This window comes from Aethalodelphis obliquidens, unplaced genomic scaffold (genome assembly GCF_003676395.1).
Source record: "Aethalodelphis obliquidens isolate GAN/ISIS:26980383/991018 unplaced genomic scaffold, ASM367639v1 scaffold55, whole genome shotgun sequence".
NCBI lineage: Eukaryota > Metazoa > Chordata > Mammalia > Artiodactyla > Delphinidae > Aethalodelphis > Aethalodelphis obliquidens.
The window spans coordinates 667080-689454 of record NW_020837999.1 but is presented as its reverse complement, the minus strand read 5'-3'; the positions used below and the strand labels follow the sequence as shown (position 1 = coordinate 689454).

At 35.0% G+C, this 22375-nt stretch overlaps 1 protein-coding gene across 1 annotated transcript in view; it reads left to right on the top strand.

The window, feature by feature from the left end:
* XPR1 (xenotropic and polytropic retrovirus receptor 1) overlaps positions 1 to 22375 on the top strand; it is a 203712-nt gene that overhangs the window by 16829 nt on the left and 164508 nt on the right. Inside the window, exon 2 of the mRNA XM_027086144.1 lies at positions 8482 to 8533. Coding sequence (XP_026941945.1) covers positions 8482 to 8533 — 52 coding nt within the window. The remainder of the gene's footprint in view (positions 1 to 8481; positions 8534 to 22375) is intronic.

The following is a 22375-nucleotide window of genomic DNA, read 5'->3' as shown; positions in this document are numbered from 1 at the left end:
TAAATCTTAGAAAATAAGATTTCACTCCAAATAGTGGGCTATGTGTCTTTTTCTCAAAGAAGCGTGGATTACAGAATGAGCAATACTTGGGCAAGATAATACTTTAATAACCTTTCTGAATTTCAGATCTTCAGTGGTAAAATGAAAATCATATTTACATTAAAGAGTTGTGGGCCTCCGTTAAAGTAGTGTGTTTAAAATACTCAAAACGATATCTGATAGTAGGCATTCAGTAAAGGTAACTATAATTACTTTTATTATCGATCAGTATTTGTGGTCATCATATCCTCAGCTCTCGTGTACTCAAAGCAATCTAATCTAGTTTCTGCCCCATTACTTTACTGAAACCATTTTTTGAAGGTCACCAATGAGCTCCTGATCCTCAGACCTAATTGTATCTCTTCTTAGTCTCTTCTTGATCTCTAAGCAGCTTTTAATTTTTCTTTCCTTTAACTTAAGGATATATTTTGTTAATCTTACATATGAATAGTTTAAGTTATAGGCTCTAAAGTCAGAGTCTAGGCATTCTAATGTTAGCTATTTTTGTTTCTTTATAATTCAGTTGCAGCATTCCAATTAGATAGATAGACAGACAGACAGACAGATGGATAGGCAGGTAAATAGGCATCTGTATTCACCTTCCAGCTGAAGAAACAGAATAATTGTTAGTATACTGAACCCTTCCTTGATAGCTGTTTTATTTAACTCAAATGTTCTCAGTTTTCTTTAAAATTTTTCTTCCAGTTTTACCGAGATATAATTGACACATGGTGTAAATTTAAGGTGTGCAGTGTGTTGATATGATACATTTATAGATTGCAGATGATTACCACTATAGCACTAGCTAACTCCTCCATTACATCACATAATTACCATTTCATATTTTTGGTGAAAACATTTAAGATCCATTGTTGCAATTTTCAAGTATATAATACAGTATTATTAGCTATAATCACCATGCTGTACATTAGATGCTCAGAACTTGTTAATCTTATAACTGGAAGTTTGTACCCTTTTACCAGTATCTTCCCATTTCCCCCACCCCCCAGCCCTGGGTAACCATCATTCTACTCTTTGTTTCTTTGAGTTCGGCATTTTTCAATTCCACGTTTCAGTGATATCATATAGTATTTGTCTTTCTCTGACTTCACTTAGCATAATGCCCTCAAGGTTTATGCAAGTTATTGCAAATGGCTGGATTTCCTTCTTTCTCACGGCTGAATAATATTCCATCGTGTGTTTGTGTGTGTGTGTGTGTGTGTGTGTATCTCACATCTTCTTTACCCGTTCATCTGTTGACAGACACTTAGGTTGTTTCCATGTCTTGGCTATTGTGAATAATGCTGCAGAAAACATGGAGGTGCAGATATGTCTCCTCTAAGCAGCTTTTGATAATTTTTAATATATCTTCCTTCTTGAAATGCCCCTTTAATTCCTGTGGCACTCTATACATCTGGTGTTTTCCTTATTGTCTTCTCTGTTGCTTTGTATTCCAAAAGATTCTGTCCTTGGTCCACTTACTTTCTGAAAAATTTCATTTACTTAGGGCATAGGCAGTTTCAAATCATCTTACACACATAATTTCCAACTCTTAACCACTAGCTCTGACCTATTTTCCAAACTGTAGATCTCTGTTTTCATCTGTCTGCTGACCATCTCAGTTGTCCTGTGGATACCTGAAGTGGTTTGTTAACCCAAACTCCTGTCTTTTCTTTGCCCAAGTTTTTTCTTTGGTGTTTTTGCAGCTCGGTTAATAGTATCACTAAGCCTCTTTCTCTAGGTTTACCTATGCTCAAAATCTTAGAGATCTTTAATTCCCTTAGTTGATGTTTAGTTGTTTGTCTAATCTTCCTATTTTGCTTCTTGGTATCCCCCTCTTTCCCATATATCACCGTCTTTTTTTAAATTGCTACTATGTTAGTTAGGCCTTCAATATGCTTTGATCATTTTTAAAGTATTTAACATATTATATTAAAATGTATCTATTTATATGACTGTCTTTTCCTTGCTTGATCCACCATTATTTCTTTAGAGCCTGGCATAGTGCACAGAGTAGACATCCAGTAATGTTCATTTAATGACTAAAACTTAGTAACTTCTTTAATGATGATATTAAGTAATCTAGAAATGTTTATGATGAGCCTTTCTTATACAAGTACAAGCAAGGTGGCTAAAACCCTGACTTTACAGTCAAATGGTGAACAAGTGACACAGATAAATAATTAAAACATAAGGTGGAAATATTAAGTGCTATAAATGGTTTCAAATAGAGTACTACAGGATTTCAGAGGAATGAGTAAAGACTTCCAGCTGGAGGAATCAGGACAAAACATAAAAGAGATTAAATTTGATCTGGACCTTGAAGGATGGTTAAGATTTGGAAATTAGATTGAAAAGATGGAAGTAGGGATAGGGGATTCCAGGTAGAGGTAATAGTTGTAAACAAAAGGCAAAGATGGAAGAAATATTGAAGTCTCTAAAGTGAGTAATAGGTAATTCATTTTGACTTGAGGGTCAGGTTGTGAAAATGAAATTGGCTTTCTTCAGTTCGGAAGATAAGCCTAGAAACATAGATTGGATCATTCTGGGTGCCTTATAGGCCAGCAGAGGAATATGGGCTTTATTTTGTGGCCATTGGGAAATCCTTGTAAGTTTTTAAGAGGAGAGTCAGACTGGTGCTTTGGAAAGATTGATATGGCAGTTGTTTGTGAGATGTGTGAGAGAGATGAAAACCTAAAGGTTGGTAAATCAGTGAAGAGTCCGTTGAAATAGTTCAGGTGAATGGATAGGAGAGAATGAATGTAAAAGAGGTTGTGGTGGTGGCATTGACGAATCAGATCACTAAACTTAGGAGTGGAAAGGAGGAGAATATAAGAATGTTAATTCAGCTAGGACAGGGATTTTTATTTTCCTTGTGATGTATCCCAGGTGCCTAGAACAGGCTTGGCACATAGCAGATACACAAATATTTGTTGAATGAGTGATACAATAGCTGAGATTGTGAATCTGTGTGATGTGGATACTGGCAGTGACATTAACAGAAATAAAGACATGAGAAGAGTAGGCTTTGGGAAGAAAATGAATTTTGGACATTTTGAGTATGTGTTAGCAAACGTGTGGCTGAGGATACAGATTTGGGAGATATCCACATAGAAATAGTAAAAGCCATGTCAGTGGATATCAGAGTATGTTAGTGAGGAAATTTATAAATGTGAATATAACGGGACGTATTCCAAATTAGTTCTTCCTATTATAAATTATATACATTTTATACATTTAACAAATTCAATAATAATTTAATGTTGTAACAACTTCTGTATATTGAATTGCCTTTGCTGATGGGGTACATTTAAATTCCATGAAAATTTTGAGTCATGCATAATGCTTCTAATATACTACAGCCTTTGGATTGTTAAGTATGTACAAGAATACATTAATTTAAAATTTTAACATACTAGATTAAAAAAATTTGTATACGAGTTTCTTTTTACAGATCATTTCTATCATCAAAAACAGAGCTAGGTTAGTTTATTTGGGGATAGAAATGAAGATTAATTAGATGGTCATTCTTTGTACAGGACATATGAGAATGCTCAGTGCCCTCTTTTGAGGTTTATAATTTGATTTACAGAACTGTTCTTAGCACTTTAGTATCAGGAAAACATGACTGATTTCTAGATGACGAGACAAAGAAACCAGGTCAGATATAACTCACTTGCACATTATTCACATTATTTCTGGGGTATGTAGATCAGGCATAGTGTACATATTTTTAAGTATATATCAAAATTATAATAGTACCATTTGGAAAAACCTTCAGAATAAAAAAAAGTCTGATGTAAATTTTATCAAATTATTAAACACTGTTAACAGGGATTATGATTCCTTTAAAGGTTTATAATAAATATTCCTTGTCCTTCCTCTTCAAATGCCTGTGTTTATATTATTGTTCATTAATCCAATAATTAGATTGCCATATGCTGACTTTGAATGAATATTGAAGCAGACAGATGAGAACAACATAGATTAGATATTTTGTTGATGGAGATGGTAATATTTATAGTATGTTATATGTGCGGCTAATAGTGAGTTGATAGGAAGTAGGAATCTTTCTAGCTTCTGATCCTTGTTCTGTGAAATGGTCTGTAAAACCCATGTGTTTGGAAAGGAGATTAGAGATGATCTACTGTGGGTTACTAAAAATTAACAACATAAGAAATTTTTACTGGCGGTATTATTGAACATACATGTTAAGTTCGAACTATACCCTATTTTATACACTAGATATGTTGTAGAAAGTTTAAGTAATAAAATTAGGAGTCTTTGTTATTTAATGCGTTCGCAGATTGGGACTGCCTATATTTTCTTGGGAATCTATAGGTTTCTTATAAGAATTAAAAACTGTGTGTGCTCATGTCAGCTATCATCAGAAAATATAATAGCATATTCTAAATCATCTAGTTGACCATCTTTTAAGCTGGTAATGCCAGGAGATTGCAGTGCCTCTATTTATGTTTGTTTGATCATGTTGGCTCCAGGTACTATTGTACTACTTTGTGAAGAGTTAGTTAAGAACTGAGGCATATCTAATGCATAAATGATGTATTCATGTCTAGTAGACCGCCAAATGATGCTACAGCCCACTACATGACATAAGTTTTGTGGTAGTTCACATTCTATTAGCTAACATTCTTTGAGCATCTTCTATGTTCTAGGCACTGTTCAAAGTACTCTTCATGTATAATAATGCATAATTAATATAAGGATTTGTGTTTTAAATTCATACAGTAGACCTGTGAGGTATGTGTAATTACTATTCCTGTTTTACAGATGAAGGTACTGAAGTATAGAGAAGTTAATTTTCCTAAGGTTACACAGCTAATAAGTGGTAGAGTTGGTTTTCATACACGTTGTCTGACTCCATAGCTTCTAGCCACTGACTATACTGCCTTACAGTAGATCCCATCTGACGCAGTTATCTGGGCATTCCAAACTCAGAACAGGTAAATTGGCATTGTATTCGTGTTATCAATTGAGATTTTGTTTCAGCAAATATCTTGTTTTCTGTCATGTTAATGTTGTTGATTGAATAATACTGGTTTTATGGTTGTATTTGGATTTAATTTGTAAGATTTTACTGTCATATGCATTGTTATAAACACTAAGAGTTTTGTCCTAGTTTATATATATTTCAATAACATCATAACAAAAATAACTTAATTTTTGTAACTCAGACATTACAGTAGAGATGCTGATTGCATCAGAATTGCTTTGAATCTTTTTTTGTTTGTTTGTTTTGCTTTTTTTTGCTTTTTTTGGCCGTGCCATGTGGCTTGTGGGATCTTAGTTCCCTGACCAGGGATTGAACCCTGGGCCCTTGGCAGTGATCAAAGAAATCTTTTGTAATGCACATGAATACATATTGATTTTATTTATTATACAAATTCAGAGTTTCATGTACAGTATTGGATTTTCTTGAAGTAAAACAGCATGAATTGAGGAAACTTTGAATTTGTTGTTTTGTGCATTTGGCGGTACTGCTCCCAACCCAGGTGACTCATATTACAGACGAACAATCCATAGGTATTAATATAGACAATACTTTGTAGGATTTTCCCCCACTGGTTCCCAGTTGGGGGCTATTCTCTAGTCACTGACAGGGAATGGTATCCTATAGAGTTCTTATAGAGCTCTCTAGAGTCTATTACTATCAAAAACATAGAGGGTCTCTTATTCAGAGGAAAACTGAAGTAGTAAGAAGCAAAAAAAGAGTTGTCCCTGATTTTACTGAGAGTTATCTTGACTTAAATGAAATTATGATTTATTTTTATAACCAAAATGAATACTATCGGGCTTCCCTGGTGGCGCAGTGGTTGGGAGTGCGCCTGCCGATGCAGGGGATGGGGGTTCGTGCCCCGGTCTGGGAGGATCCCACGTGACGCGGAGCGGCTGGGCCCGTGAGCCATGGCCACTGGGCCTTCGCATCAGGAGCCTGTGCTCCGCGGCGGGAGAGGGCACAGCGGTGAGAGGCCCAAGTAAAGCACAAAAAAAAAAAAAAAAAAAACAAAAACTATCATAATTTTTCTCTTTATAAAATTTAAATCATCTTTTTAAAACCTTAATTTGGTAAGCTTTCCTTTTGCAAATTTAATTCATTTTAATTGTGTACCAGAGATTCTACTTAGTGTGCTTTTTTCAGTGTGCTGAGAAACCCTTTTGAATTCAAGAACTATTTATTGAGCTCCTACTGCATACAAGCTACTCTGCTAGTCATTGGTGGTTTATTTGGTTACTGATAACTTCATTTGATTTTGGTAAACATGCCTATCATACTTCAGAAGTTGAAAAACTTCATTTAGATGTTTGAGTCTCTGGTATTACCTGCTTCCATGATAGCTTTATTTCCTTAAGTATTCTCTGGCTGGATTTTTTTGTTCCTTTCTTCTTATATTTTTCTATTTCTAGAGATTTACTCTGCTCTAAGCAATCTATTCATTTACCCTCTTAAAATATTCTGTGGAAGAACCATAACATAACTACTACTCGGCACTTGTTTTTTTTTTAATGTATGTATGTATGTATGTATGTATGTATTGGCTGCGTTCGGTCTTCATTGCTGCCCACGGGCTTTCTCTAGTTCCGGAGAGCGGGGGCTACTCTTCATTGCGGTGCGCAGGCTTCTCAGAGCGCAAGCTCAGTAGTTGTGGCACACAGGCCCAGTTGCTCCGTGGCATGTGGGATCTTTCTGGACCAGGGATTGAACCTGTGTCCCCTGCATTGGCGGGCAGATTCTTAACCACTGCGCCACCAGGGAAGCCCCCTACTCTGCACTTGTATAGGACTTTAATATAAAATTCCAGTCTGTGAACTGAAATAAAGACTCTGATGTTTGATAAGATCTGAGCTAACTTCTTTTTTTAAACTGGACGTTAGTGGTTCCTGAGACATCTGAAATAGTAAAGAAAGTAGTGAGCATATATACATTTTTTCTTAAAAGAAGTTCTAGATCTTTGTTTTATTCACTTAGGGCTTTTGTATATTATCAGACTGGTTAGGGTTAGTCTTGGAACTGACAGGTTGGTCATTAATTTAAAGTAAATGGTAATTTCATTGGGGAAGAATATAATTTACTAGACTTGAATACAGAGTGGGTTACCTTGGAGGTTTATTTCTTCTTTTTTGGTTTTATATGCTTGAATGACTCTAGGCCGGTGGTTCTGGGGAGGGGTGATTTTTGTCCTCTAGGGGCATTTGGTAGTGTCTGGAGACATTTTTGGTTGGTTGCTGCTGGTATCTAGTGAATCTCTAGATACCAGGGGTAGTGCCAAAAATCCTAATATGCACAGAACAGCCCCCCACAACAAAGAATTATCTGGCCCCAAATGTCAGTTGTACTGAGGCTGAGGAATGCTGGAGGCCAATTTGGGAATCACCAGTGGTTGGTTAGATGGTATTTGAAGCTATGGGATAGGTAAAGTCACCTAAGCTTATGACTAGCTCTTCTGCTCTGGAGTTTATCCACTTAATTGATTCTACCATTTTGGTAGGTATGAAGAAGTACTTTTCATTCCTGTCCCAAAACCACTTATCAAGAGACCAAACTGCAACCATCTAAATTACCTAAATATGATTGTTAGTTAACTTACTGGTTTGGAAAAAAACAATAAAAGCTCTACTATCTTTATAGTCCTGAACTCTTTTAACAGAGGACTTTCCAGACCTCCACTGAAAAGTATTTGTATCCAAGGTGAAAAGAATTCTGGAGATTGTCTACACAACAGTGTAACTTTACTTAACACTATGAACTGTGCACTTAAAACTGGTTAAGGGCTTCCCTGGTGGCGCAGTGGTTGAGAGTCCGCCTGCCGATGCAGGGGACACGGGTTTGTGCCCCGGTCCGGGAGGATCCCACATGCCGCGGAGCGGCTGGGCCCGTGAGCCATGGCCGCTGAGCCTGCGCGTCCGGAGCCTGTGCTCCGTACTGGCAGAGGCCACAACAGTGAGAGGCCCACGTATGGCAAAAAAAAAAAAAAAAAAAAAAAAAACTGGTTAAGATAGTGAATTTTATGTTCAGGTATATGATACCACAATTTAAAAAAATTTGTATCCAGCATTTTATATCTTCTTATGCAGTGTTCCATTGTATTCCTCTAGGACTGTTCTCAGTTTCTATCACTATTTTTTTTTTTTTAGTCAAGAGATTTTATGATCTCTCAGGTGATTTTTCATTCTTTTCCAAATGCCCCTTAATTTTTAAAGTATACACATTAGCCCTCATCTTAAAGATGGGACAATACTGGGTTGATAAGAAAGTATAGTATTTGGGTTTTAGCTTATTAAAGTATTTCACTAAATTCTCAATTTAGGGAACCGTATGTAGTCATTGTCTGGATATTGAAAAAGAAGTAATTGTTTAGCTCAAAATGCTTTTACTGTAAAGATTACTCATGATTCCATGTATGTTTTCTTTCTTTCTAATAGGCTTTTAAGGATATGCTGTACTCAGCTCAGGACCAGGCACCTTCTGTGGAAGGTAAGATGCATTAATCTCTATATTTAGCCACATAAAACTTTTTAAGAAAAGATATTTTAAACTGAACAGTATAAAACTAATATAACCTGCCCTATTATATAAATCTTTTTTGTTTTTTATAATATATATTATGATTACTTTGTGTTTCAATGAAACTTTTTTTTGTTTGTTTAGCTCACATTTACTTTATGATGGATCTCTTATAATGTCCTCAAATCACCTTAGCATTGTGAATCATAGATATTGGTTTAGAGTTAAAGCTCTTATCTGTGTCATGCTCCCTCCCCCAAACAATGTATTTTTATATTTGTCTCTACTGTCTATTCATCCATCCATCCATCATTCAGTAAATCCTTAGTTCATAATTCGTCTGGGCAACACAGCTTTTTCTTTCTATTTATGTCATGTCTTTAGACTGGGACTAGTAAAACAACGAACCATATTTACTCTGTGTGTGTGTGTGTGTGTGTGTGTGTGTGTGTGTGTGTGTTTATAAGCATGTATATGTATGCCTGTGCAGAGTTTGGCAGTCATAAAATGACTGACCTAAGGATAGTGGTTATCTTTCCAGTTATCTTTATTGATCCTCTGTTACCTCAGCTTCTACTCACTAGCTCATTCTTTATGGATTTAACCTTTGATAGGTTTGGAGAGTTGTAAGTTAAAGTTGTAGTTCTTGTGTCAGTAAATAATTAGCTAATTCGACAACTATTTCTTGAGGGAGTGTTCCTTCTGAGGCTGGATAGTCTTTTAAAATTTTGCATCACATATTTTCAGGAGAGATGAATATGAAGTTGTTTATTAAAACTACAGACCTGTAATTAAACATCTCATTGTCTTTAATGACATAGAAGTGTATATCTTTCAGCTCTAACTGTTCTGAATTCAAAATATGCTTCCTTCAGCATCTCAAAATCTTTACTAGGGTATTGGCACCTGGGTATTACTTTTATAATATGTCACTAAATTTTGGGTTATATTTAATATATTTAACGTAGTTAATATAATTCTCTAATATTTAACTGAAGACAAATGTTTAGTTCTTTATTAGGTTATTATGTCTTATTTTATGTGTCTTAAAAAGAGTACCTCCTCAAAATATTTTAAGAATGTAAGAAAAATGAAATTGCGTGGAAGTTAAGCTGGTTTCCTCACCCTGTGTTACTTGCTTTAATATTGGTTCTTTTAATTTTACTCTCAAAGTTGGACTACTTATCCTTAATTTTTTTTTTAAAGTTTTACCAAAGTTTTACCAAAGTAACAAAGATATTCTGAGATATGTTGAAAGTTATGATCTTTATTCATCCCTCCATGCTGGATCATGTTGCTAGTAATTCTCATATACTTTTAGCTGTTATGGGAGAAAAACTGAATTCTGTCAAAGTATGCTAAAATGACAAATATTTATAGTTAATAACTTTTTCTTTATCTCATTGTCCAGAGACATTAACTTCTTTGGACCCTGTTATAAAGGGAGTACTCTAGGCTGATCATGCAGATATATGTACTGCTTTCATAAGGGAAATATTCTGTACTTGTTCATTCTTTCCATTCTCAGATAAACAAACTAAACCCATGTAGTTTTTGTCTTCTTAAAATGAATTTTTCTCTTTAGAGACACTGGGGAATTGAAGGTATTGGAAGGTAGATTAAGGAAACATTCTATGTAGTATTGAGGTTAGAAAAAGTTATTTAAAGGGACTATAATTTTGTGTCTCATTTGCATTGTGATACTATATTAATTTACTCTCTTTTATATGGTGTTAAATTTAAATGATAATCATTTCTGTCATTCATTTATTCTTGCTATTGGGTTTGTATTTCTAGATTTTTATTTAGCAGTTATCTATAAAATAATGCAACGTCAGCAGATTTATCACAAAGTCCAAGATAGGACTTTCAACTTTTAACAATTTTTAAAAAAAATATAAATTTATTTATTTTTGGCTGCATTAGGTGTTCGTTGCTGCACACGGGCTTTCTCTAGTTGCGGCAAGCAGGGGCCACTCCTCGTTGCGGTGCGCGGGCCTCTCATTGCGGTGGCCTCTCCTGCCATGGAGCACAGGCTCTAGGTGCGTGGGCTTCAGTAGTTGTGGCACGTGGGCTCAGTAGTTGTGGCACACAGGCCCAGCTGCTCCGCAGCATGTGGGATCTTACCAGACCAGGGCTCGAACCCGTGTCCCCTGCATCGGCAGGCGGACTCTCAACCACTGCGCCACCAGGGAAGCCCCGATTATTTTTTTGAATATTGTCTTTCTCTCTCTTCTTCATTCTCCTCTTTTTCTATACCTTAAGTTTTAGTAGACTTAAGACTTTTGGTGCCAGTAAGCAAGTTTTTTGTTTTAATCTTAAAACTGGAGTATACCATAAATTGGTGATTTTCAAATCTGCTACACAATTAACTCAGTTTACTTGTGTTTTGTTTGTATGTTTGTTTTACAAATACTGATACTTAGTACCTTTCTCAGGCCAATTAAAATAGGATATGGGGAGTGGAGCCGAGGCATTGATAGTTTTATAGTCTTTCTAGGTGATTCTAATAAAATAGCCAAAGTTGAGAACCCTTGTCATAAATAATCTTTTTTTAAAAAAATAAATTTTATTTATTTATTTATGGCTGCGTTGGGTCTTTTGTTGCTGCACGCGGGCTTTCTCTAGTTGCGGCGAGCAGGGGCCACTCTTCATTGCGGTTCGCGGGCTTCTCATTGCGGTGGCTTCTCTTGTTGCAGAGCACGGCTCTAGGTGCACGGGCTTCAGTCATTGTGGCACAGGGGCTCAGTAGTTGTGGCTTGCGGGCTCTAGAGTGCAGGCTTAGTAGTTGTTGCACATGGGCTTAGTTGCTCTGTGGCATGTGGGATCTTCCCGGACCAGGGCTTGGACCTGTGTCCTCTGCGTTGGCAGGCGGATTCTTAACCACTGTGCTACTAGGGAAGTCCCCAGCCATAAATAATCTTAAAGAGATATGGGAACATATGTATATATATAACTGATTCATTTTGTTGTGAAGCTGAAACTAATATACCATTGTAAAGCAATTATACTCCAATAAAGATGTTTAAAAAGAAAAAAAAAAAAAAAAAAAGAATTTTAGACCAGTATTGTTAATGCTAAATTTTTTCAGGCAATAACTAGCCAGTAGATTTATAAGCTTCTTAAGTTCATCTATAGTCTGATTATTCTATTAGCATTTATAGGATGTTTATTTTTTAAATGTTTATTGCATTGAATTGAATATAAGTAATAGCTGTACTGATTATTTACATATATTAAATCGTTATAACTTAACATTGTTATTAGAATTAAAAAACATTTTTGTTGAATTATTACTTAAGATTAGTTATAGTAAAATAAGTAGCTTCATATTTTCACAGTACTTTTGTTTAAGATCGAGTGGATTTCTGATTATAGTGAAAGAAAGGTAACTTGAAATGGATTCTTAAAGAGTGAAGTGGTTTATTTGATAAAAGTAAATTAGATAAAAGGCACAGTATATGAAAGTTTTTGTTGATTAGAAGTTGACTATTATTTTTTACACTAGTGGATTATTTTCTTCTAATTTCAGGATAGTGCCTTTATTCTTCATAGATAAAGTGGTGCTTTTTTTCCCATTTAAAAGTAAACTAGGGCTTCCCTGGTGGCACAGTGGTTGAGTCCGCCTGCCGATGCAGGGGACACAGGTTCGTGTCCCGGTCCGGGAAGATCCCACATGCCGCAGAGCGGCTGGGCCCGTGAGCCATGGCTGCTGAGCCTGAGCATCCGGAGCGGGAGAGGCTGCAACAGTGAGAGGCCCGTGTACCGCAAAAAAAAAAAAAAAAAAAAAAAAGGTAAACTAACCAAACAAAATAATTTCAGTGTATTAAGATATCAAGGAGCATTTACTTAAAGTTGCTTTTATTATTCAAATAAATAAACATTCAGATTCTTGGTTATTTTGCTTGGTTATTTTGCTTCATTCGTCCTTTGAGAGTGAATTTCATGAATCATTCATACATTGATTCATGAAAAATAAAGGGTCTCTACTTTTATTTAAAATAAATGTCTTATGGTTATAGCTAGGAAATGCTCATATTCTGAAGTGATATATTTAAAGTGCTAACAGGCATTCCTTATCAATTTATATCTAATCTCCTTTGATATATATCATTACCTACGCTTCTGTGTAATCTTTGTTATTTTTGGTAGGCATTTACATTTAGAAATATGACTAAGAAGGTGAATTAAAATTCTATGTTAAAGCTAACACAATGCATTGAATTTTAAATAATGGCATAGATAATTAAGAATTTTACTATTTATTTTATCTTTTTCTGCAGAAAGAATTGTGGGGCATATGTGATAGTAGAATAAGGGTATTAAAGTGACTAACATAGTGGATATATATTTTTTTATGTGGAGGAGCAGGCACACTTAGGACCCTTAGAGTCAGTGTTTAATGAAATAATGTTTTGAGGAATTTTTGGAAATAGATGCTAAAAACCTTTCAACTATATTGTGTTTTTATAGTTCCTGCTGTCAATGTGGTATTTGGTATTTGGGTATTTGGGGCAGATTAAATTAAGCTGCCAACTGAAAGTCCCAGCATCAGTGAATCAGTCACATCTTGATAATCAGAATTGTTTCGAGGCAAGACAATTTATTATAGATATGACAACAGAACTCCTAATTGTGGTACCCATTTGACGTAGTCAAATTTACTTAGGTAAATATTAACACCTGTTTTTGGGGAAACTTCCTCCTTCCTCAGGTTATTTTTGATACATATGATTTTCATATATATATATAATATATAAACTTATACACTTCATATAATTTATACACTAAATTTATTTTAGTTTGTACTCTGAATTATTTTCAAGTAAAGCTTAAAACTTTATTTTGCCATCTTCTTTTTAAAATGTAGTATCTTTTGTTTAGAAGCATTAATGTTTTCCACTCTTGTGATACAAAAATATGAGAATCTGACAGTCAGCCTAGGTTACAGAATTAAGAAATCGACACTTCTAATTGAAAGAGACATTAAAAGATCATTTTGCTTCATCCTCATCTTAGATTTGTACAATCAGAGACCATGTTAAGGTTGCATGGATCAGTAAGAACAATCAGGATTACTAATGCTATATATGACAACAAAAGGAGAGAGAATTCAAGAGATTAATACTGAAACATAAAAATACTTTTTTTATATTGACTTTATATTTTTATCCAAACGATATCTTTGAGTAACATTTTTAATTGGACATTTCCTTGAGTCTCTGTATTTTTAAAAGATTTATAAAGTATTACCTACTTTGAATAATACTGAACTACTTGACTTGTTGGGGAAAAGCTAATTGTGTCTTTCAAGAAATCTCTTTCTACTAATTTTTTTATTGCTCCACATAATTCCTAGAATTTTGGGGAAAGGTTTATAGAATTAGATAAAATAATTAGATAACAGTAGTTATAGAGGTTAGAATAAGGGGAAAATAAAGATAAAACAGTGATATAAAGCTCCAGTAAATTTAATATATAGAATAGATACCATAAAGATCCTGGAAGAAGAAGCACATCAGGTAAAAATTAAGGAAATCTGAGTAAATTATGGACTTTAGTTAATAATAATGTATCATTATTGGCTCATTAATTGTGACAAATGTACCATACTCATCATGTAAGATGTTAATGACAGGGGAAGCCGGGGGGTGGGGGGGAGTATATGGGAATCCTTTGTACTACTTTTGTAACTTTTCTGTAAATATAAAACTATTCTAAAATAAAAAGTTTATTAAAAAAATAGATGCCATAAGATTTATACAGTTGCCAGAAACTAATTGTAAATTCAGCCCTGACTTTGCTGGAGTTCAGAGGATAGAGGAGAGCATGATTAATTTCAGAATTCACATAAGGTAAATTTATACCAGTTACTTAGAAAAAGATCAGCTCTTACTGAACATGAGATCTGAGAGAAACTCTTCCTTTGCACCTTCGTGAAGAGTATTTTGTTTGGTGTGGTGGATAGTATCCCCAACAGCTATTTTACAAAAAGCATGACAGTAAGTTTCACGAGGCTGCTTCTTACAGTCCAAGGGTATAATGTAAAAATTTATTACTCTGACCTACAAGGCCCTAAATAATGTGGTCCTATGTCTGTGACCTCACCTTCTGCCATTTTCCCCCTTGTTTACTAGGCTCCAGTCACATTGCCTTTTGTTGTGTACCTAAATCAGCCCAAGCTTGCTCTTACAATAGGGCCTAAGCTCTTGCCTTTTGTTTCGTTAGATCGTTCCATAGCTGTGTCCTTCAAGAGGCCTTTTGAATACCCAATCTTATGTAGCCACGCAGTCACTTTGTATTACATCACCCTATTTTATTTATTTATTTTTGCATACAGTTTTTTTATATCTTGTGTTTTTTCATTGATTTATTAATTTTGAGATAAGTCCCTTGAGACCAGAGATTTTGTCTTTCTTTTTGGACCATTTTATACTTAGTATCTAAAATAGGCACATACCTTACATATTTACTGAGCACATCAATGAATAGGAATAAAAATGAATCCTTTCTCTCAATCTTCCTTAAAGCCAAAGTACCATTTATTTTAAAATTCACCTAGTTTGCTCCTTTGTTTTTATTTATTTTTTTTAATTTTTAACTTCTCTTGATTTTTAGATGCAGAATTTTACCTTCTGGTTAGATGGCTAAGCATACTGTTTGTTGTTGTCTTATAATGCTGACTGTAATTTCATAAGATATAGTCTGAGGTGACACACATAGCATTTCTTTAAAACTGAGCGAGAAGCAGATGATATGAGATCTTAGTTTATAAAGATTTTTTGGCATTGTGTTGTCTTGATGCCAAGCATAGAGTTTCCTTTGATTGCTGAGAAATCATATTTTATAAGCTACTGGGTGACTGTATATTTTTTGTAAGACACTAAACCACTTCTTTTTGTTTGGGTATGTTTCCTTTCAAAGGTACATGAAATAGGCATAGATCTGAAAAATACATATATGAATTGTTGGAGAATTTTTTCCATATATGTCTACTTAGTGGAATATATGTTTTTATATTATTTGAATTAAAATGGAAAGACCTAGAGGTGCTTTGGTTGTTTTCCTTTCACATTTTGCCTCTTTTGTTATTTTATAAAATATTCCTTTTGATGGGGAGTATATAGCTAATGTTAGCCTAATATAGCTCTCTGATTCAGTTAGCTTAATACAGCTATCTGACTTTCTAAAATGGAATGAATAGAGATAGTTAAGGATATAAGTCACTGACCACTGCTGCATTAGTCTCTGGTTTTCGGCCAGTTCTTTTTAGTCCCCCATCTCCTTCCCCAATCTTATGAACAGGTTTGTTGGATCATTTTTGCTTAGGTCTCCTCTGCATATTCAACTTGGTTAGCAGATGTTTTACAGTCTCCCTAAGCTCCTTAGAATTCAGCTCTTAGTGGCACTGAAGATGAAAGTATGCTTGTAAATTATTCATTCTGATTATACGCTTGAACGGAAAGAGTCCACTTCAGGCATCTTCTTCCACCTCACCTCTCTCCATAGGTCTTTGTTGTTTTAACAGATGTGAGCTTCAAGAGGATGGAAGACCGAATTGCATTTCTAAAATACATGAAGTAGTTTTCGCATGTATAGGATTACTGTTAAATCTATGCATTCATAATACATTACTTTTCTTATGTTGTTTTTAATCTTGTGTCTCCCCTCCCCCCAGTTTTCCTTTTTGCTATCCTGTATCACTGTCTCTTTAAAAAATTTTTTTCTGACCTAGAAATAAAACCTTTTGATATTTGTAATAGGGAGAACTATATGTAATTTGTTACATTTTCAGCTGGGCAGTGGCAGGAGAGTATCTTTTCTAAGTTCCACTTTTCTATTAGTGTTGTTTTGTTTAGTCACTTACTGTCAATTTTCAGAAGTCCTTCTGCTAGTAGTAGGTTTATATTGCATGAGAAGACTATAGATGAGTAGAGAGTTTAACCTCCAGAATGAAATGCTGGATTCATTTGTAGCCACTGCAACCTTGTTTTGAAATAAAGAAATACAGATGGCTAAGAAGTGGAAGTTGAGGCAGGAGCCAAGCCAAAAAAATAATTGTCATCTCTTTAAGAATGATATATTTTCTATTCCCCATTAACTTCTTTTAGAAAGGATCAAAAGACCTGACTGATATTCAGAGACATATAATGGAGTTTTTTCTTCTGAAGGATGTGCTTATTTCATGTTTACTTTGGAAAAGGATTGCATATTCATTTGTACTGTGGAAATGACAACTTCTAGGTAAAAAATATTATCACCTTCAAAAATGTACTTGTGTATTCTTTAAAGATGTCACTAACCTCAAACTAGTTCATGAATAGGAAAGATGTGCTTCTGGATAATAAATAGCATTACTATTCGAGTTGACAAAATATCTACTTCTCTTTCACAGAGAATTAAACATAATTTAATGCTCATTGTTAGGACATAAGATGACAATATAAATAGGTAGTAAATTATGTGATTAAAAATATGTATCAACTTTGAGTAGCATATAGGTGGGAAGCTAGAAGAAATGAAGAAGTGCTTTGAACAGGCTTTTAATCCTTTCTTTGCGACACTGCAGAGTATTTAAAATATTTTCAGTGTTTAAAATTTTCCTTTGCGTATAAAAGTCAATAACACATAAGGGCACTGTGTCATTTGTCACATAGTGGTATTTCTTTTTTTATTGGTAAGTTTGAGGGAAGGTCATAAAGTAGAGAAGGAATAAATATAAAACATTAAGTCATGAAGCAGAAATGTTCTGGGAATTATTGGTGTATACTCTACATTGTATATAAAGGGTACTATAACACAGGAGTATTGAATATGATGATTTCAGATAGAATTTTCTAAACTAGTGTTAGAAAACTGGAACAATTGTTAAGGCTTAAAGTTGGCAGAATTTAAAGTTAAGGGAAGTTTTGCTTTATGCTCTTATTTCTTTAGGTAGAACCACCTTAGGTTTTTAGTAAAAGAACACCAATGAGAAAGGTAGAAAGAAGCATAAAAAGCTATGATCAGTGTCTTCCCAGGTGGTGCAATGGTTGAGAGTCCGCCTGCCGATGCAGGGGACACGGGTTCGTGCCCTGGTCCGGGAAGATCCCACATGCCGCGGAGCGGCTGGGCCCGTGAGCCATGGCCGCAGAGCCTGCGCGTGCGGAGCCTGTGCTCCGCAATGGGAGAGGCCACAACAGTGAGAGGCCCGCATACCGCAAAAAAAAAAAAAAAGCTATGATCAGAGAGTAGTTTTCCAGCACTAGGTTACATCATTGAATAAAAGAAACAAAAATTCCTGACCTCAAAATGGAAAAGATGCTCTAAAAATCATTTAGATTCTCAATAATGTTTAATTATTGAGGCAATATGAAGAAGGAATAAGGTATTCAGTGGTTGAAAGAGTAGATAATCCCCTTTGTTAGTTTTCTGTGTCTGCTGTAACAATTTATCACAAACTTGGTGGCTTAAAGTAAGAGAAATTCGTTCTCTCACAGTTCTGGAGGCCACAGTGTGAATCAAGGTATTGGCAGGGCTGCACTCCTGGAATTTTGGGGGGATAATCTACCTCTTGCAGCCTCTGGTGGTTGCTGGCTTCCTTGGCTTGTGGCCACTTCAGTCCAATATCTGCCTCGTCACTTTTTTTTCTCCTCTATCTATTCTCTGTGTATCTAAGGACATTTCTCATTGGATTTAAGGGCATCTAGGTAATTCAGGATGATTTCATCTCAGGATCCTTAATTACATTGCAAAGACCCTTTTTCCAAATAAGATAACATCACAGGTTCCAGAGGTTTGACAAGGATAGCATTTGCCTCCAGTGGGGGTGGTCGTGGTCAGTTTTGGCCTACCATATCCCTAATCCAAATTGAAAAAAAAATACATTGTGATTAATGTTCTTCCTTCAAATTTTGTGCTAGAGCTAGAGCTACAACTGAGGCATTTGCATTCATATTCTAATCTACCCATGTTGAAAGGAGCAGTCAAATGATGTCAAAGAAAAGTTCAAGTATGATACCCAGAAAGTGAAAAGCTGTCCAGTAGATAGTCAGGCTTGAGTGTATAAAATATAGTATAGGACAGTTTATCTGCCTCTAACCAAACTATCTTTCTTAAGAATTTCTTTTATGTTTCTGGTATCCTTCCTGGGGGAAACAGAAAGGCAAACCTCTTCCTAGCATGCAGGTTAAGTGTCCTCTCCTCCCCCAAAAATTTTTATTATGGAAAATTTCAAAGGTATACAAAAGTAGAGAGAATGTATACAGAATCCCATTTATCCATCGCCCAGCTTCAGTCCTTATCAATTCAATGCCTAGTCTTGTTTTATCCCCCTTGATTATTTTGAAGCAAATTCCAGAAATTATATCATTTCTCTGTAAATATTTCTTTCTTTTTTTAAGGTACATTAAAAAAAATTGAGGAATAGTTGATTTACAATGTTGTGTTTCAGGTGTACAGCAAAGTGATTCAGTTATACATATATGTATGTACATATATATATTCTTTTTCAGATTCTTTTCCCTTATAGGTTATTACAAAATATTGAGTATAGTTCCCTGTGCCCTACAGTAGGTCCTTCTTATTTATTTTATACATAGCTGTGTGTATGTGTTAATCCCAAACTCCTAATTTATCCCCCCGCTTCCCTGTTGGTAATCATCAGTTTGTTTTCTATGTCTGTGGGTCTATCTCTGTTTTGTATATAAGTTCATTTGTATCATTTTTTTTTTTTAGATTCCACATATAAGCGATATCTGACTTACTTCACTCAGTATACTAATCTCTAGGTCCATCCATGTTGCCGCAAATGGCCTTGTTTCATTCTTTTTTATGGCTGAGTAATATTCCATTGTGTATATATGTGTGTGTGTATGTATGTATGTATGTGTGTGTGTGTGAATATATACACACACACACACACATATACACAGCACGTCTTTGTCTGTTCATCTGTTGATGAACATTTAGGTTGCCTCCATGTCTTGGCTGTTGCAAATAGTGCTGCTATGAACATTAGAGTGTGTGTATCTTTTCGAATTATGGTTTTCTCTGGTGTAAATATTTCTAAAGGATAGTTTCTTCCCTAATTACCAAAATACAGTTATCACACATAAAAAATATTAATAGTAATTTCTTAATATTATTAAGAATATCAGACAGATATTTAATACTATTAAGAAATTTCTAGTAATATATATTTTAAAAAATTTATTACTTTGACTAGAGATGCAAATAAGATCAATCATATGATATACTGTGATTAATAAGTCTCTTAATTCTCCATTGATCAATAGTGGTACCATCCAATATGGTAGCCACTAGCCACAAGTAGCTATTTAAATTTAAATTAATTACAATTAAAATGAAATAGTGTGATCTTCAGTCACACTGCCTACATATCAAGTGCCCAGGAGCCACATGAGATTAGGGGCTACCATACTGGACAGCATAGAGCATTTCACTCATTGAAGAATGTTTTATTGGTTAGAGCTGATCTATAGATTTCCCCTCCAACTCTTTTATTTTTCTTGTGTTTTCTATTTTCTTTAAAAAATGTTTATTATCATTATTACTTGATGGAACAAACTGGCTTGCTTGGTTTTTTTGGTCTCCCAGAGCCTGGATTTTACTGATTGTACTCCTGTGGTATACCTTAACGTGGTATCTGTTCTCCGTATTTCCTGTAAATTTGTATTTAAATCTAGAGACTTGATCTAAATCAGGTTAAATATTATGTATATATACTTTTTCCCAAGAACACTTTATAGGTGCTGGTGTGTACCTCTTTTAGGAGGGATATATAATGTCAGATTGTTTCTCTTTGTAATCTTACTAGCTATTGATGATCATTGCCTAGCCCCAGATCCATGAATTTGTTAAGGTTTACAAAATGGTGATATGTATATTTTTTAATTTTATTATTATTTATGTATTTTTGTCTGCATTGGGTCTTTGTTGCTGTGCGCAGGCTTTCTCTAGTTGCTGTGCGTGGGCTTTCTCTAGTTGCTGTGAGCGGGGACTACTCTTCGTTGTGGTGTGCGGGCTTCTCATTACGGTGGCTTCTCTTGTTGCAGAGCACGGGCTCCAGGAGTTGTGGCTCGCAGGCTCTGGAGCGCAGGCTCAGTAGTTGTGGCACACGGGCTTAGTTGCTCCGCGGCATGTGGGATCTTCCCGGACCAGGGCTCAAATCCGTGTCCCCTGCATTGGCAGGCGGATTCTTAACCGCTGGCCACCAGGGAAGCCTAGTGGTGATATCTTAATGCTCTTGTGTTTATTAGCCAGCCTTCTATAAAGAGAAACTTACCTTTGTTAACTCTTTGCATAGGAAAGGTAGGATGATTGCCTAATTCTTTTATTTTATAGTTTTCAAAATAATATTGCTGCTCTAACATTTTCCAAAGATGACCAGTGAAATGTTTTTAAGTGTTTTAACGAATTAATATGTTTAAACCTGTTTACTATGTTTTGGTCCATTGTAGTTTTTATCCGTATTAATGATCTGATTTTTAACTTTGACCCAGTAGGAGCCTTTTCAAGTGGTTTCCTCATTCCTTTTGATATGACCCTCATAGTCTTTGATAGCTTCCTTTCTGTCTGATATGACACAACTTTCCAGACTCATCTAACATATTTCCAGCCTGGGAGCTGGAATCAACTATTTTGCCAAGGAGTCTTGATTCTTTTCGTGATAACCAAGGAGTCTTAATTCCTTTAGAAACCACATATAAGCACTTCTTTCAGAGTATCATTGCTACTGAGTTATTCATTGTTTTAGGCTTTGTTTTTCAGTGGGGAGAAATATATACATACATACCCACATATGCATAAATACATATATGTATATATATGTTTATATTTTAAGATAAAATACCTCATTCATTAAAACTTAGATTCTTAGTATACTTTAGACTTGTAAGTGTCTGCTACAGCTGAAAAGGTGAACTGTGATGAATTTTAGGATTGAATAATACTCTTTAGGCATGGGAACCACAAGTACACCTCTTTGGCATTAGAGTGTTGGGGGTAGGGAATCTGCCTATACAGATTAAATTTTCATTTTCTTTATTGAAGTTTGAGAGGGAAAACATAGTTTATCACTATGAGACTGAGTGCCAATTTGTGGTTCCTGATGAGAAATTGATCAGCTATGTTCTTGTTACAAAAGGTGCAATCAGTGAGATTGGAAAAGGAAATTGAATTTATATTGGTGTGTTATCACATGCAATTAACTTTGCGTATACTCCCGAGGCACATGAATCTTGAGGTTGAAATATCTATACTTTGAATCAGGGCATTGCAAATCTAGTGTGATTAAATATATTTAAGAGTTTCTGTTGTTCCACGATTGGTGTGCAGTTCTAAAGTATGTTCTTATTAGGCTGTTCAAAAAGGAATCTTTTGGTCATTATAATGGGAAAGTGAAATAGCTGAATTTGTGCATTTCTTTTATAAAGGATGGAACAGAATAAGGAAATTTATATTGTATGATTTATTATTTTTATACTCTTTATTTTTTCTTTATGACATCTCTGTCATCTTAGTAGAACGAGGTTGTTATCCTTTTAGAAGACTACGACTAGTCTTTCTACTTAAGGAAAAATATGATACCGTTCACTCATGATGTGGTAAATAAGTTGGGGTATTTATAGCAGAGAGGAACTTTAAACAATACAAGAATAGCACAGCATATTAGGTAGATATCCTCAGGAACAGTTTATCTGTTGTGTACACAAAATAATCTTCATAAACGAAGTAGTAAGGGAATGATTAATGGAGGAGTTGAGATTTGATTTGGGTCTTGAAGCATAGTTATAGCTGTAGGAGAGGGCC